We start from the raw sequence: 14,339 nt of genomic DNA on the forward strand, positions 1-14,339 counted from the left end.
ATGGAGCTTGGCCGAGATGACAGTATTCCGTTGATAAGTAGAAAACTTTTATGGAAAACTTTAAAAAATATGGATTGTGCCTGGGAAAAGCATAACCGCAATGCACTTTTACTGGAGAGCGACGAAATTGTTTGTTGGAGACGACAATACTTGAGAAGTATCAAGCAGTACCGCAGGGAGTAAAAGAAAGTTTTTTATCTTGATGAGACGTGGATTAACGAAGGTTATATAGTCCAAAAAATGTGGCAAGACAAAAATATAACCAGTGCTCGCCAAGCTTTCATAGAAGGCCTGTCTACGGGTATTAAAGTACCTTCGGTAAAAGGAAAAAGACTTATAATCACACATATTGGAAGCGAAGAGGGATTTTTAAAAGAAGGTCTGCTAACCTTTGAGTCGACTCGCACAGGAGATTACCATGAAGACATGAACTCAGACGTTTTCGAGGACTATTTTGGTGAAATGATAACATTTCTTCCGGCTAATTCGGTGGTGGTTATGGATAACGCAAGCTATCATTCACGGCGAATAGAGAAGACGCCAACTTCAAGTTGGAGAAAGCAAGAAATTATCGATTGGCTGACTGCAAAAGGTATTGCGTTTGAAGCAAATTTGATAAAAAAAGAACTGCTGGCAATAGCAAACTTACACAAAACTCGTTTCATGAAATACGCCGTGGAAGATATAGCCGAAAAATATAATATAACTGTACTGCGCTACCGCCATATCATTGCGAACTAAATCCTATAGAACTGATATGGGCGCAGGTAAAAGGATTTGTAGCAAGACAAAACACGACTTTTAAAATGAAAGATGTTAAGCTACTGTTTGATCAAGCCATTACGGAAGCGACACCAGAGAATTGGCGAAAAGCAGTCCAGCATGTAATTAAGCAAGAGGACAAAATGTGGGATCTTGACAACCTCATCGATCAGACAGTCGATCCTTTAATTATAATGTCAAGAGGTGATGACAGTTCGTCAGATGACGAAGAAGACTACAATCTATTATAATTTAAAATTGTTATACACTGTTCAAAAAGTGCCAGATCCAAAAGTGACATTTTCAACTGTTTTACTCTACATATTATGTTCAATAAATTTGTGAAAAAAATATATTATTCCATTTAAACAAAAGTAACTTTCTAAAATAAAATAGCATTTAAGTACATTAATTATAAGGTAAAAAACAAGTCCCAGTTGCACGCCTTTGGCGAACCGTTTTCAATGTTTATCAGTGGGTAACAATGGGCAAAACTCATAAATTGACCCAAAACCGGGTGGCACTACCTGCAATCAACGAAAAGAAAGAATTTTACATTGAAACTAATACCCAACTAAGGTAGTGGCATAAAATATTGGTGGATCACCAGGTACCACTTTTGCATACCTAATGAGGTTTTATTGCTCTACACACTTCTGAAATAGAGTATAGCTAATCCATATAATAAGGCACTTGATAATAGCGTCGCTTGAGGTATCGTTCTCGAGTATGCGAGTATGCGCTTTCCACTTTGCCTCAAACACTGTCGTTAACTGATACTGAACTATTCAAGAACCACCAAACGGCCAATACGATATTATGTACAATGCTTTTTTATTTATTTTTATTATAATATCGTTTTGACAATAACATTATTATATTACAGAATGTACGTATTTTTTGCCTAGTATTTTCTGAATAAAATATTAAGTTTTGTTCTTCTGATATTAAGATTTGGAAAATTCTTGTTTAGAAATTCGAAATAAGTACATTAAGGAAGTATGTTGCATGAAATCCAAGTGCTAATAGGATGCGTTCTCATGGAGATAGAGCAGATCTATAGTTCGTATTTTCTTTTTGAATTAAGGAAGAAATTTTGCAAAGCAACCATTCCAAATCAGTAGTACACGTGCGATAAAATATTTTTAAATATCCATTATTAATACATTCGGATGTTATTTCATCTTTTTTTAAGGAACTTAAAAGATAGATGACACCTTGTGACTTTCTTTCTAAAAGATTTGGTCTGGTCCAACATTTTCGGACCCGTTTCGTCTGTTTTTGTAAAATAACTACAACTGCAAAAGCTGCCTGTAAGTCTTTGTCGCATCACATTGTTCAGAATAATAAAAATAACTGCACTGATATATAGATACACGTTTCCTGTTGCAGCAAACAACAAAATATTCACAAGAATGAGTTTCCTGAGTTTCTGTTTCCATAAACAAGTAGCAGCGACAAAATGTTCCTCTGTGTTTCTTTAGTGTGGCTTTACAATCACAACTTGGAAATCAAGATGACTGGAGGGGATAGATCCTATGCTTGCCGCATGCATAGCGCTAAACATTTGTAAATATTTGTGCTCTGTCGCGCTAAAGTCGATCTACGGGAACCAGCTAATTTGCCCACTCTCCCACGCGTCTCATTATATGTCTATTTCCTTCCCTCGTTTCTATGTCACCTCCGCTGCCACTTGTTCTCCGTCCGCGTGTTTTGAGTTTGTTCACGTATTGATTAGGGCATTCAGGGCCTTGAAATCTTGGGCGATTTACGGAACATTAAAAACCTTCTACTTCATACATTTAATGCAGATTTTTTTAAACTCAAGCATCGAATTACGTCATATAAAATTTGGCCATTTGTCATAGTCTTTAGCTTGCACAGGCTAAACTAACTTTCATTAATAAAGTTTTGCGAAAAATCTTTAAAAAATTTATATGTTCTCATACTTCGCACAAAATTTTTCAGATTAGTTCAGTGTGTTGTGTGCTAATTGTGATTAGTTTTCATTTGGGTGGATACACGTGGGATACAAAAAAAATTCTAAGAAGAAGCGGTTGTGCTAAATCTGTGGTTAGCAAAAAACACAGATAGCAGGGCCAATATGTTTAATACTTGGGTTCAGATTCTTCCTGATGCCTTAAACCATGAAAATCTCAGTAATAATCAATTCTTTGCATGTGAAAATTATTTTTCACATTTATTCAAGCAGAATTCAAGGAGAGGCCTTAAACCAGTTGTCATACCTTCGGTTAACCTCGTAGGCTTAATAGAAGGTGAGTTAGAATGATCTTCGTAACAAGTGACCCTGTCTGTGAAATGATAAATTTGACATAAATAATATTTCTTTGAGTTTAAGATGTATAGGATATTCTATTTAAAAATGTCTTTTTCCAGATCACGATTATAAGGAACTGACCACTTTTGATCACATAGAGCAGCAGCCGACAACAAAATATGCTGATGGGTTGATAGCTAAAAACTGCACCTAGGTCTTAAGCAATACCATAAAATCCTAGCCGGATAATATGGCAAAATGGGATAAGATTTTTTTTAATGGTATTAACAATGAATACTTTAAAATATGCATTCTATTTCAAGACATTGGATTCCAAAATAAATTACCCAGTGAAGTTTAATACGGAGTAGAATTCATTTTCTCTTTGTATACTTTTTGACAGCCTCAATGTCAAAACTTACTCAAAATGTGACGCCAAATCTGAGAGAAGAGCAATTTCGACAGTTTCAATGCATGACCAATTTTGGATCCTATACAAATCTTGGAGAATTTTTCAAATGCTATTAGAAAAATGGTAGCTCCTATAAATTTTACTTTTAACATATTTACTTATTGCCTCTTTCTACAGAAAGTGGCAAACTAAGGTTAAAGAAGGGGTTTCAACTCGAAATCCCGACAAGAGAAGAATGGTCGGCGAACCAAATTAAAGAGCCAAGTGGTTTCCAGGCCTGGTACACAGATGGATTATGGATGAAAAGCACCAATTCAGCCGGAGCCGGAGTGTACAGGATGGAAACGAACACAGGGGAATCCTTCCCGCTAGGGAAACATACCACAGTTTTCCAAGCGGAGGTGTTTGCTATACTCGAAATAGCACTTTGTGAATAACTCGTGAATTTTTTGCTATAATCTCTTCTTAAAATATGGTAAGACATTTTGTAAATATTTGTTATTTAATTTCTGAATTCCAGACCTATTTATCTAGTAGGAAATGTATGGATCTTTTAGAAATTACACTTGGCAAATAAAAAAAACACAAATCGGGGACTTTATTTAATATGGACAAAAACAGTCCCGATTTGACACTTTTGCAGCCTGCCTACTATAATTTCCGAAAGAACCACACATTTCCCACTAGTTTTAAGCGCATGATAGAGTAGAGCGTAATTCAAATTTGGCGCTATAATGAAATTTAAAATTAACCGCTATTATGATATCACAAACCCATTTTCACGTCCGGTTAGTACTAATCTTCGACAAACAGAGCGCGCAACAGTCAATCTGTGTTTAGTGTTCTGTTGGCTTTTTTGGGAGTTCCCTATCTAAGAAGTTTTAATCTATGGTATTGATTTTTATTAATTCATTTACATTTCCCAGGCAGGTGTTCCCACCACAGATTACTAACACTTATACTAATACTTGTTGCACACTACGCTACTGCCCGTATAGCATGCCACACAGGATTTGGCTCACCCAGCATAGGCAAGATATCTCTCCGCTCTCGAGTTTCTTTGAAACACTTTTAACGATAATACAACGCTGGTACTTGGCGGTAATAAATGTTGTTCTTCTTCCTTCGTGTCTCCTGAGTTTCTTCAGGAGACGATGGTCTAAACGGCTGTGGCTATTCAAACCAACTTCTGTGTCTTCGTCTCTAGTATATGTATACTGCGTAGTGCGATTAGAGGGACTCTTCACAAAACTTTTAAAAAACTTCTCAATGCACGTTGTCGCCTATAGGCGGGTACTCACTTAAATCTACTATATTTGTGTTCTGTGACTTAAAGTATCTGATACGGTATCAACCTGCAAGTGTGTACGCCTCGTCTTCGTTTACTGCGTATCCAGCTAAGAGCTTTCGGCTCCGCTCTTTTTAGCAAGAGCTTCGCAGTGCTCGCAAAGAAATCACGCGGAAAATGTTATCCGAAATGGTGGCTTGTGCTGCGTTTATATTTATATACAACCTCACTGAAGATTATAAAAGGCCGCGTCGATTTTGGCAAAGTGAAATATACAGAAAAAGAAATCGAACTAATTTAATATTGGACATGTCTCAAGAGATCAGTGGACATTTCAAGAATTTCACGCATATGGCATCTACGGATTTTGAATTCCTGTTAAATCTTATTGGACCTAAGATTTTCACTAAAGACACGATGTTCAGAAAAGCTATAACAGTTCAAGACAAATTGGCTGTAACACTGAGATTTTTGGCAAGTGGTAATTCGTTTACTAGTTTGCAGTATACATTTAGAATATCCAAGCAAGTCATAAGCAAATTTGTTCCAGAAGTTTGTAAAGCAATCGTTGACGTACAATGTAACGTTAAAAGGCAACGTGAAGGTAAGATATTTTTATTATTTTTTAAACTATACCAATACCTAATCATTAAAGTCCATATTAAGTAACTCTGACAATTCACTATGCGGAGATGGCTGACAAGTTGGTGATGGTTGTCCTGAATGTATCTGAATAGGAGATAGGGGGTGTTGAGAGTCTTTTGAAGACATCAATTGCTTTGTGATTGTAGATGCTCCGAAATACTCTGAGTATAGATGATCTGAAGCTAGCTGCTTTAGAGACGAATGTCGGGATGACAGGTTTGAAGATGACTGCGCCAGAGTCGTTCTAGTCGATCTAGTTGAGTAGGAACATGTAACACATATCCGGATGTATCCGGATGTACATGGTATTCACCTGGTCGTATCGTAACAGGTTGAATGTTAACATTATTATCAAAGTAACGTCTGTCTGCTTTGAAAATTAAGTCGCATATGCCTTCTTGCACAGCGTTTTTAGTGTTTTCGGAATACTTTGTCATTTTACTTCCTACGAATTCCAAAAAACTTCTAATTTCGTCATTTTTTATATTGCTAATTGGATCAGTTGGTTTTGATGAAGCCGTTTTTAAGATTCCGAAAGCCTCTTTCAGCATTTGTAATTTTGGATCTGGTTTTGCCGATTTCCTTGGTGGCTCTGGCGCTACTTCTGGTGTTGCTAAGCTGTCTTCTTCAGCTATTTCATCATGTCCTGTCTTCATCCCATTACTCTCCTGAAACAATATTGGAAATTATACAATATTATATATTTTTTTCTTCAAATATATATGAATAAATATTAAAAAATATTGATTGGTTCCTTTGTTGCAGATTCCTAACAACTGTGAAGAGTGGAAAACTATTTCAGACGATTTTAATGTTTTGTGGAATTTTCCCAATTGCATTGGGGCGATGGACGGGAAACGTGTATTATTACAAGCTCCATTTAACAGTGGAGCAGAATTCTTTAATTATAAGTCTACATCATTCTCTTTGCACTGGTGGATGCAAATCATAACATTCTTTACGTGGATGCCGGCTGTCAAGGAAGGATTTCGGAGGGAGGAGTTTTTAAAAACAGCAAACTGCACGAGATGATTGAAGATAATGAACTTCAATTACCAGCACCTATACATCTAAACGGTAGAACTAAGAAACTACCGTACTTTATTCTTGCCGATTCTGCTTTCGCCATGAACGAAAGTGTTATGAAACCTTATCCAGGGCAGAATCATCCCAAAGGCTCGAAAGAAAGGATTTTTAATTATAGATTGAGCAGAGCTAGGAGAGTGGTTGAAAACGTTTTTGGGATTATATCATCCACTTTCAGGGTGCTAAGGAAACCAATGCTCTTGGAGCCAGATAAAGCGACTGTTGTAGTAATGGCTATAGTTCACTTGCACAATTTTTTGAGGCGACCCTCTTCACGTAATTTTTATATGCCACGGCACTACGTCGATAGCGAAAACGAAGATGGACAATTAATCGAAGGAACTTGGCGACACGATCATGATATGGCATCATTCTATCCTATAAAAAATGTTGCACGCCGCTCTACAGCAGAAGTTAAAGGACTAAGAAATGAATTAGCAGACTATTTCATGGCCGAGGGAAGAATTGCCTGGCAAGACAAATATTCTTGAATCAGCTCGAAACGAGGATGTAACATAAAGGTTGGGAATAAAGTAAATGGCGTATTCCTGGGTAAAAAAATAGCTTTTTACAGGAAAAACCTGTTATTACCAAAAAGCAAATTTAAAAATCAAAATCTAAAAAAAAAACAAATAACATTTTTTAGAAAAAAATTGACACCCTGTAAGTTGAAAAGAAACTCCGTAAAGCATAACTTCATAAAGGAAAATTATTATTTTTTACCAAGGAATCTACCATTTAATTTATTCCCAACCTTTATGTTACACCTTTAAATATTTTTACTTTATATAAAATACTTGGACTAGTTATAGTATTTATACCCGATTTTTCCGTGGAGCTCTTTGCGAGGAAGGTCATTGCTTCGAAAGCAAACCATTTGCTACTATAAATTTCTGAAGTACCTGCAATAAATTAGCATAAATATAAAAAATTGGAAACAAAAATTGTTAAAAAAAAAGTTATAAATATAAAAAAAAGTTATAGATATTAATACATACCTTTACCGGTTTCATGGCTGTTCTTCGTTTTCATTTTCTCCCTTCTGTAGTAAGCCAATAAGGTTATAAACTTCTTCTTGCAACTTTCTGCCGGTATACGCATAGCCTGGCCAATATTCTCCCAGGCATCTGCTTTCAAATTTTTTTTATAGTAATTAGAGTCTTTCGGATCCCATAACACTGGATAATTTTGGTAAATTTCAATTAAATTCAAACACTTTTCTTCCGTCCACTGCTCTCCCATCGTGTCAATACGTCGACGTACACACTTGAAATACGATCAAAGTGATGTCCACGAGCGCGCTGCGAATCTCTTTAGTGTTCGTAAAAAACCGCCATGAGACGGATAGCTACGAGCGCAGTGCGATCCTCCTAGAAGAAGTTCGCAGCAGACTTTTCTGTAACTAAATTTGAGGTATTGGGAAACCTCCGTGATGCTGAAGAAGATTTGGAAGGAGAAAGGCAAGTTTTCCAAAGGATTGATCCCTTTGCATCATTAACTGACCAAGCTTTTATAAAAAGATTCAGGGTAAACAAAGAACTTGCCCGTGATATAATTGAAGTGGTAACTCCATATATGCAAGCTTTTTACCCTAATGTTTCACCTACTTTTCGCCATTGCGTTCAAGTTTTACAGTATGCTCCAGGGAATGCATTTAGCGTTACAGTGATGTTTTCCCACAAGTTTTGGGCGTCTCTCTTTGTAAAACTATTTGAAAAGAGTCCATTTTGTAGCTGGGAGTGTTTTTTCATCCACTCAGAATTTTTTTTTGTCCATTGGTCATGGGGGTCGATCGATAACACTCTGCCACTTTAATACCACAGACTACTTCTATCTAATTTCTAATTTATTAAAGTGGTAACACTAACACAGACAATTATTAATGTCTTTAAATCCGTTGTACAAAAAAATAAATAATAAATACCCGGCATCCGGTACGTCAAATGTCAAAATCCTTGTCAGGTCAGCGGCACGTCGAACGTATGAGCGCGCGTATTGTATTGATCGAGAATCTGGCAACGCTGTAAGAATACATGATCGTGATGATCGTTCACCACACGGTCACTGCTGTTACGGAATACCATAGAGTAATTAAAAGTATGTTTAATAAAATATTTAATATTCTAATAAATAATTTAATAATCTAAATAATTTAATATTCTAATAAAATATTTAATATTCATTTCTCTATGCGGAATACTAATTTTTATACCTAGGTAGGGAGAGGAACGTGATGTGAGATCCCTTCTCTCAGGAGGAAGTGTCACTTCCTCCAAAATTACAGAATAGCCGCCCTGTCTACATGCGTGAAGAGGAATTAGAAAGGAAAAAGAACGACCACGTGTTGAATCCGTAATCCTTTCTGAGCATAGAGTAATTAAAAGTATTTTAATATTCATTTCTCTATGTTTCTGAGCTAGCAAATGTCAATATTTGACATTGACGGATAACCCTAAGGTACCGTTTACACTGTAGGCGAGTAGCGGAACGACGTAATATTAGGATATTGCTTAATTTTGATTGTTTTACGGTTGGTTAGTAATAAATCTGCCTTTCTATCTGAGCTATTTGCTTTCACATGCCAGACAGGGAACACTAAGATACTGTTTACACGTTATAGGCAAATAGCGATACGTCTGGATTTTGTTTTAGTCACGTCAATCAGCTTTTTGACATCGATGCCAACCGTACTATAATGCGGCGGCTAAGGGATGATAAAGTAAATAATAAATTTTCTTCTTTCTGAATTGTCAATACGTGGCATTAAGAGTTTACGCAAAATAGTGGAATGACGTAAAAGTGAGTATTTTTGTATTTCCAAAAACATCAAAGGAATAGATAAAAACTTACCACCAGCTATTATAAATCAACAATTTGCAGTAATTTGCCATTTTACTGTTAATTACTAAAGCTCAATGATACCTTTAAAATTCTTTTTTATGATCAATATGATCAATGGCACGATTCATATTGTAGGCGAATAGTGGAACGACGTAACAATCGCAATTTGTTTAATTGAATCACAATTTCCGAGCTATCGATGCCAATATTTAAAATGGACAATAACGCTAAGGTACACATCATGTTATAACATGAGTTTGATGTTAACACGAAAGCACCGTTTACACTATATTCAAAATATTTGAACGACGCAACATAATTTTTTTAATGCCGTTACGTGTTCCAGTATTTTATGCTTGGTCTGTTTAGGAGTTAATGAAACTCTCTGTTGAGGAATTAGTGACTTCGAAGCCTGGTACTTGGAACTACTAAGTAGTGGTACTTAGAAAATAAGCCAAAACTATTCGAAAATTAACTATAAACAAATATGAAAAAAAAGATTTGTATTTAGTCAAACAGCTAGGTAGTGCTCAACCTAAAAACCTAGGTACTTCAAAATGCAAACAACAGGTGCAACGTATTTACCTATAAGTCCTTAACGAAACTGTCATTTATTGGGTTCTGTCATTGTAACATCTAAATTATTTTGTGTATAAAAAAATCCCATAAAAAATTATTCAAAATGAACGAGACTGCCGAAGATTTGAACTATGATTGCAACTACAACATGTTCCTAGCGAAAACGATGTTACCCAACTTAAATAAAACTGATGGTAATTTAACGAGCTCTGAGATATGCCCAAAACCCAAAAGGTTATTAAGCAAAATTCTCTCATTTTAGATAGACAAAAAGCGGTACGTTGGATGAAAAAATTAGCCACCTGCAACCGGTCCATTGAAGAAATGAAACTTAGAAACGATTTCATGTATTATTTGGTCGTAAACATTCAACAGGGGGAGCTGCAGCCTCCTTTTACAGAACCACCCCCTGCCAGCCCTTTGCCTGATATAGCACATCTTTTGGTAAGTAAATCTCATTTACGCAAGGTTAACTGCAGTTTATTCCTGGAAGGTCCTGGTTAATGGTGATCTTCATGTAGTTCGTCAAAGTAACTTGGTCTTAGTAGATGCAAAGCCTTTGGATTCCATGTGTCCCATATATTCGTTTTCCAGACTTTACTAGTCTGGGCTTGCCAGCCTCAGAACGCCATGTGGCTGTTAGTTTTTTTTCCAGAGTGGTTGCAGCTGTAGGGTTTTCCTAGGATGATAAAGAAAATAAAACTTTTATGAGTTTATAAGTTTTGGTAGTAGGTGAGCTGCATACAGGCATTGTTTTTCAAATATGGTCTCTTCAGTCTTGACTGTCACTTGACTTGACTTCAGTCTTGTTTTTTATCTTTTTAGTTCTACAAGTTAATGAAAATTGGTGTCAATTATGGTGTACTTTTTTAGCCTGGAGGTGTGACCGAAGTAAATTTAGACGAATGGGGTGACAAAACTGGTAAAGAAGGAGTTAAACCGCCGATGCTATATGAGCATTCACCGGATGGGGGAGCTTTCTTGGCCGCCCAGCCTGTTCCAAGATGCGGAGCTTTTTGTTATCTCGCAGTAGTGGCCAGAGAACCCAAGAAAGACTGAAATATAAATAAAGTTCTGGTGATAGCGTCTGTAAATGAACGATAAAGTTAGACAACCTATACTTTTTCATAAATATCATGTCATGTTAATAATAGCAGTCCAAAATTATTATGGTTTTTTTTTTCGGAAAACAAGCAGAAACTTAAAGAAAAAAAATGAAAAAGAATTAGGGCATTACAATAACAAAAATGTGAGGAATACTGAGCATTTAAACAATTGTTCAATAAAAAATTTATTCATGTTACATCTGGTTATCGATAACAGATTACGTTTCTTTACCAGTTAAGTCATTTGATGCCGGCGACACGCATATAAATCTATTCTAATGCGAAAAGGAAAAGTGAAATTTTATGGGATATCACTCTCGTCTATTGCCTTACATTGCACAGGTTAATCGATACGGCTTGTCGCATATTGTAAAAGCGAGGAAGCGGGTATTTCCTGCTTTTTTGCGACATCTTTTCTACGCTTTTACCGTTTATTTGTGACGCCCCTAAGCTCCTAAGGTTAACTGGAATATCATGTAAAATATATTTTTAATTAACTAAGTTATATTCTAACATTAATTGTACTAATTTAAATTATTCTCTGCTGTAATGAACTTTAATTAAATCACTGGAAAACCTAAATAGGATATCCTATCATCTCCTTCAGTCAATAATTCATCATTTCCTATACACGCAATTTCAAGGTATAAATTGCATACACAACATCAATGAATAATTTTCAAGGCTGCCCTGATTCATTCAATGATGTTTATATATTACTTAATTGTTTAAACAAAACAACTTGTTATAACCAATAATAGCTGATTTATTTTTCTTGAATCATCGTTGTATATATTTAGATACATTTATCAGTATCGGTATAATCTAAGCAGTGCCGTAACTTTTAGGTTTTTTTAATTTAAAAAAAATTGAAACGAGGCATTAAAAGCAATTGTAACTAGCAACGTAATTGTATTTATTTATTGACTTATCGTAGAAAAATAATTACATGATCTAAAATAGTTTCAACTTTTGCTTAATATTAAGTACACTACTAAAAGTGAAACAATTTCATTATCCAATAAGAACCCAAGGTCTGAAGTATAAGTTTTCCTCAAACGCTCCAATTTTTTACGAATTTCACATGAATCTATATTGCCAAATTCAGTAGTTAGTAAAAATTTATCGTAGATCTTTTCAAATGCTATCTTGCAAACAGTCAGTCATCTTGACTCTTTGGGATATTCGACGCTTTCTCTTCATATACTTTGAACTCCATTCGTGATTCGTCTATCAGCCACTACCTTAATCAGTCCACGATGACCGTTTATTATATCAGCTATGCTGATATCAACTATTTTTGTAATCTTTTAAGTAAGAATGGAATGTTAAAAGTAAGAAATGCCTAATTATCGGCATGAATGCTGTTCCAAGTCGATCTAGTTGAAGTCAAGGTTTCAATGATTTTGCCATAGCGTTGATAAAGTATTTTTACTGCATCCTGACGAGCTACCTATCTTGCCGATAAAGACCTCAAAATAAAGTTTTTTCCAGCGTCAAACTATTTTAACTAAGTAAGTAAGTACAACAACTGTAAGTACAACATTTGTTGTACTTACTTAGTTTAATGTCATTTATTTCCGGCGAATTGACAGTTGCCTCATTGACATAGAAATTTCATTCTTAAGGATTGCATTCTTATTATTAATGCCTTAAGTGAAATCTAAGAAAAGTCTGCTAACCCTCAAGCTATTTATCATCAGTATTGTGCAATTAATATGAGTATTAATATAATGAGTATTAATATGATCTTGCATTTTATGTACTAAAAATTAAGAAATGGTAAGAAGGTTTTGATGTATTTTGACATACGCCAGTATATCCTCCGAAAATAAAGCTGCATTCATCCAGTTAATAAGATGAAGTTAATCTTGATAAAATTCAGTTATTTTGTAGATAGGAAAATCAAAGCTCTTCTCCGTAAATAATCTCGATATTTCTCGTATTTGTAATTTACTCAGGTTACCGTGTCAAACAAGTGTAGTTATCCCCTTGATTGATGAGACAACTCGGGTAAGTCTAGAAGATTAGAAGAGCCTCCTTCTGCTTGCTTTATTGTAAATACGCTTAGCCGCTGTAGTTTTTACTGTAATATTAAGATGCTAGGAAAAAAATTCGCATATCCTCAGTACACCAAAAAGGCACGATACAAATAAAAACAATGAAAATTAAACCAATTCGCATTCAATGAGTTCAGGGAGAGTTCTTGTAAAAAGTACAAAATTTGACCAGGCGAGAGCTAGAATCATAGAAGTAAGAAAAGTGACTAGAAGAGTCACGGACGATGGCATTCCAACATTCTCCCCTACAGAAAATGTCATGGTTACATCTTAGGGAAAAAACATACCCAAAAGCATAATAATTATTATATAATTGTCTAACTGAAGGCACAATCTAACTGAAGCCACACAATTCTTCTGTGACCACAGGGATTTCTCAACCACCTTTCAACAAAAAGCACAAGAAAAATTGATAACCCTAAACAAAAGATCCCACCTAAATGACAAGAAAAACCACTAATATCTAAAATTATGTCTAACACAAAAAAGAGAAGAACATCCGCCACTCAAGGCTGCAGTAAGCAAGAACATAAAGCTCTACTACTATCAAACTCATCGAGAACCCGAATCGATCCCATAGACATATCAAGAACGCAAACAAAGAACAAAGAACCAATCCAGATCCTACACCTGCTGAACCAGGAGCTTAAAAGAACTACTTTTGCAGAAGAAGTTGTATTGCATAAAGTTAAGGAAGCAGAAGACTTAGAAATGGAAACAGAATAAGGGCAAATCCTAACCCTTGGTAAAACAAGGAAAGACCAAGAGATGTCTGATAAAGACCCTCAAAGAAAGACCTACACTCCATCAATAAGGACCTAGTGATAACCGAATGGAAGTTCCAAAGTATCAGAAACAGTACTGTGAATTTGCTATTTAGAGTAAAACTTGATATTCTAATTTCAAATGAACCTTGGCTAAATCCAACAATAGATATTAACTTTCCAAACTACTCAAATGACAACTAAGATCTAAAAGCAGCACATAATAAAGTCAATTTATTTAAATTATATAAAATTTTGATCTCCTTGAAGGTTCACATAGAAATAGCCAATTATATATTCAAAATCATGTACAATAGAGACGGCCACATCCTAGATCAAGATAATAGGAATAAAAACGGGAGTCGACCGAGGAAGATCAGCAGCTCTTTATTGTTCAACGTATACACGGCCAAAATCCATAAGTACTCTCGTGCAATACGCAGACTACTTTACTATGATAATAGAAGGTAATAACTTTTAGCAGGCGCAGGCGCTAGCAAGAGAAAATAACAAAATGG

General features: G+C 35.4%; 1 protein-coding gene and 1 long non-coding RNA gene across 2 annotated transcripts; both read left to right on the top strand.

The window, feature by feature from the left end:
* Positions 1–510: 510 nt before the first annotated feature.
* LOC126737722 (uncharacterized) lies at positions 511–6,137 on the top strand. Its single transcript, XR_007661089.1, has 3 exons — positions 511–3,038; positions 3,160–3,575; positions 3,630–6,137. It is a non-coding gene; the product is annotated as an uncharacterized LOC126737722 (long non-coding RNA).
* Positions 6,138–9,909: 3,772 nt separating this feature from the next.
* Positions 9,910–11,058, top strand: LOC126737721 (uncharacterized). Its single transcript, XM_050442725.1, has 3 exons — positions 9,910–10,085; positions 10,154–10,335; positions 10,765–11,058. Exons 1-3 carry the CDS (start codon positions 9,995–9,997, stop codon positions 10,948–10,950), a joined length of 459 nt encoding a protein of 152 aa, XP_050298682.1. The 5' UTR covers positions 9,910–9,994; the 3' UTR covers positions 10,951–11,058.
* The last annotated feature ends 3,281 nt before the right edge of the window (positions 11,059–14,339 follow it).

Source organism: Anthonomus grandis, chromosome 6, assembly GCF_022605725.1.
Source record: "Anthonomus grandis grandis chromosome 6, icAntGran1.3, whole genome shotgun sequence".
Lineage (NCBI taxonomy): Eukaryota > Metazoa > Arthropoda > Insecta > Coleoptera > Curculionidae > Anthonomus > Anthonomus grandis.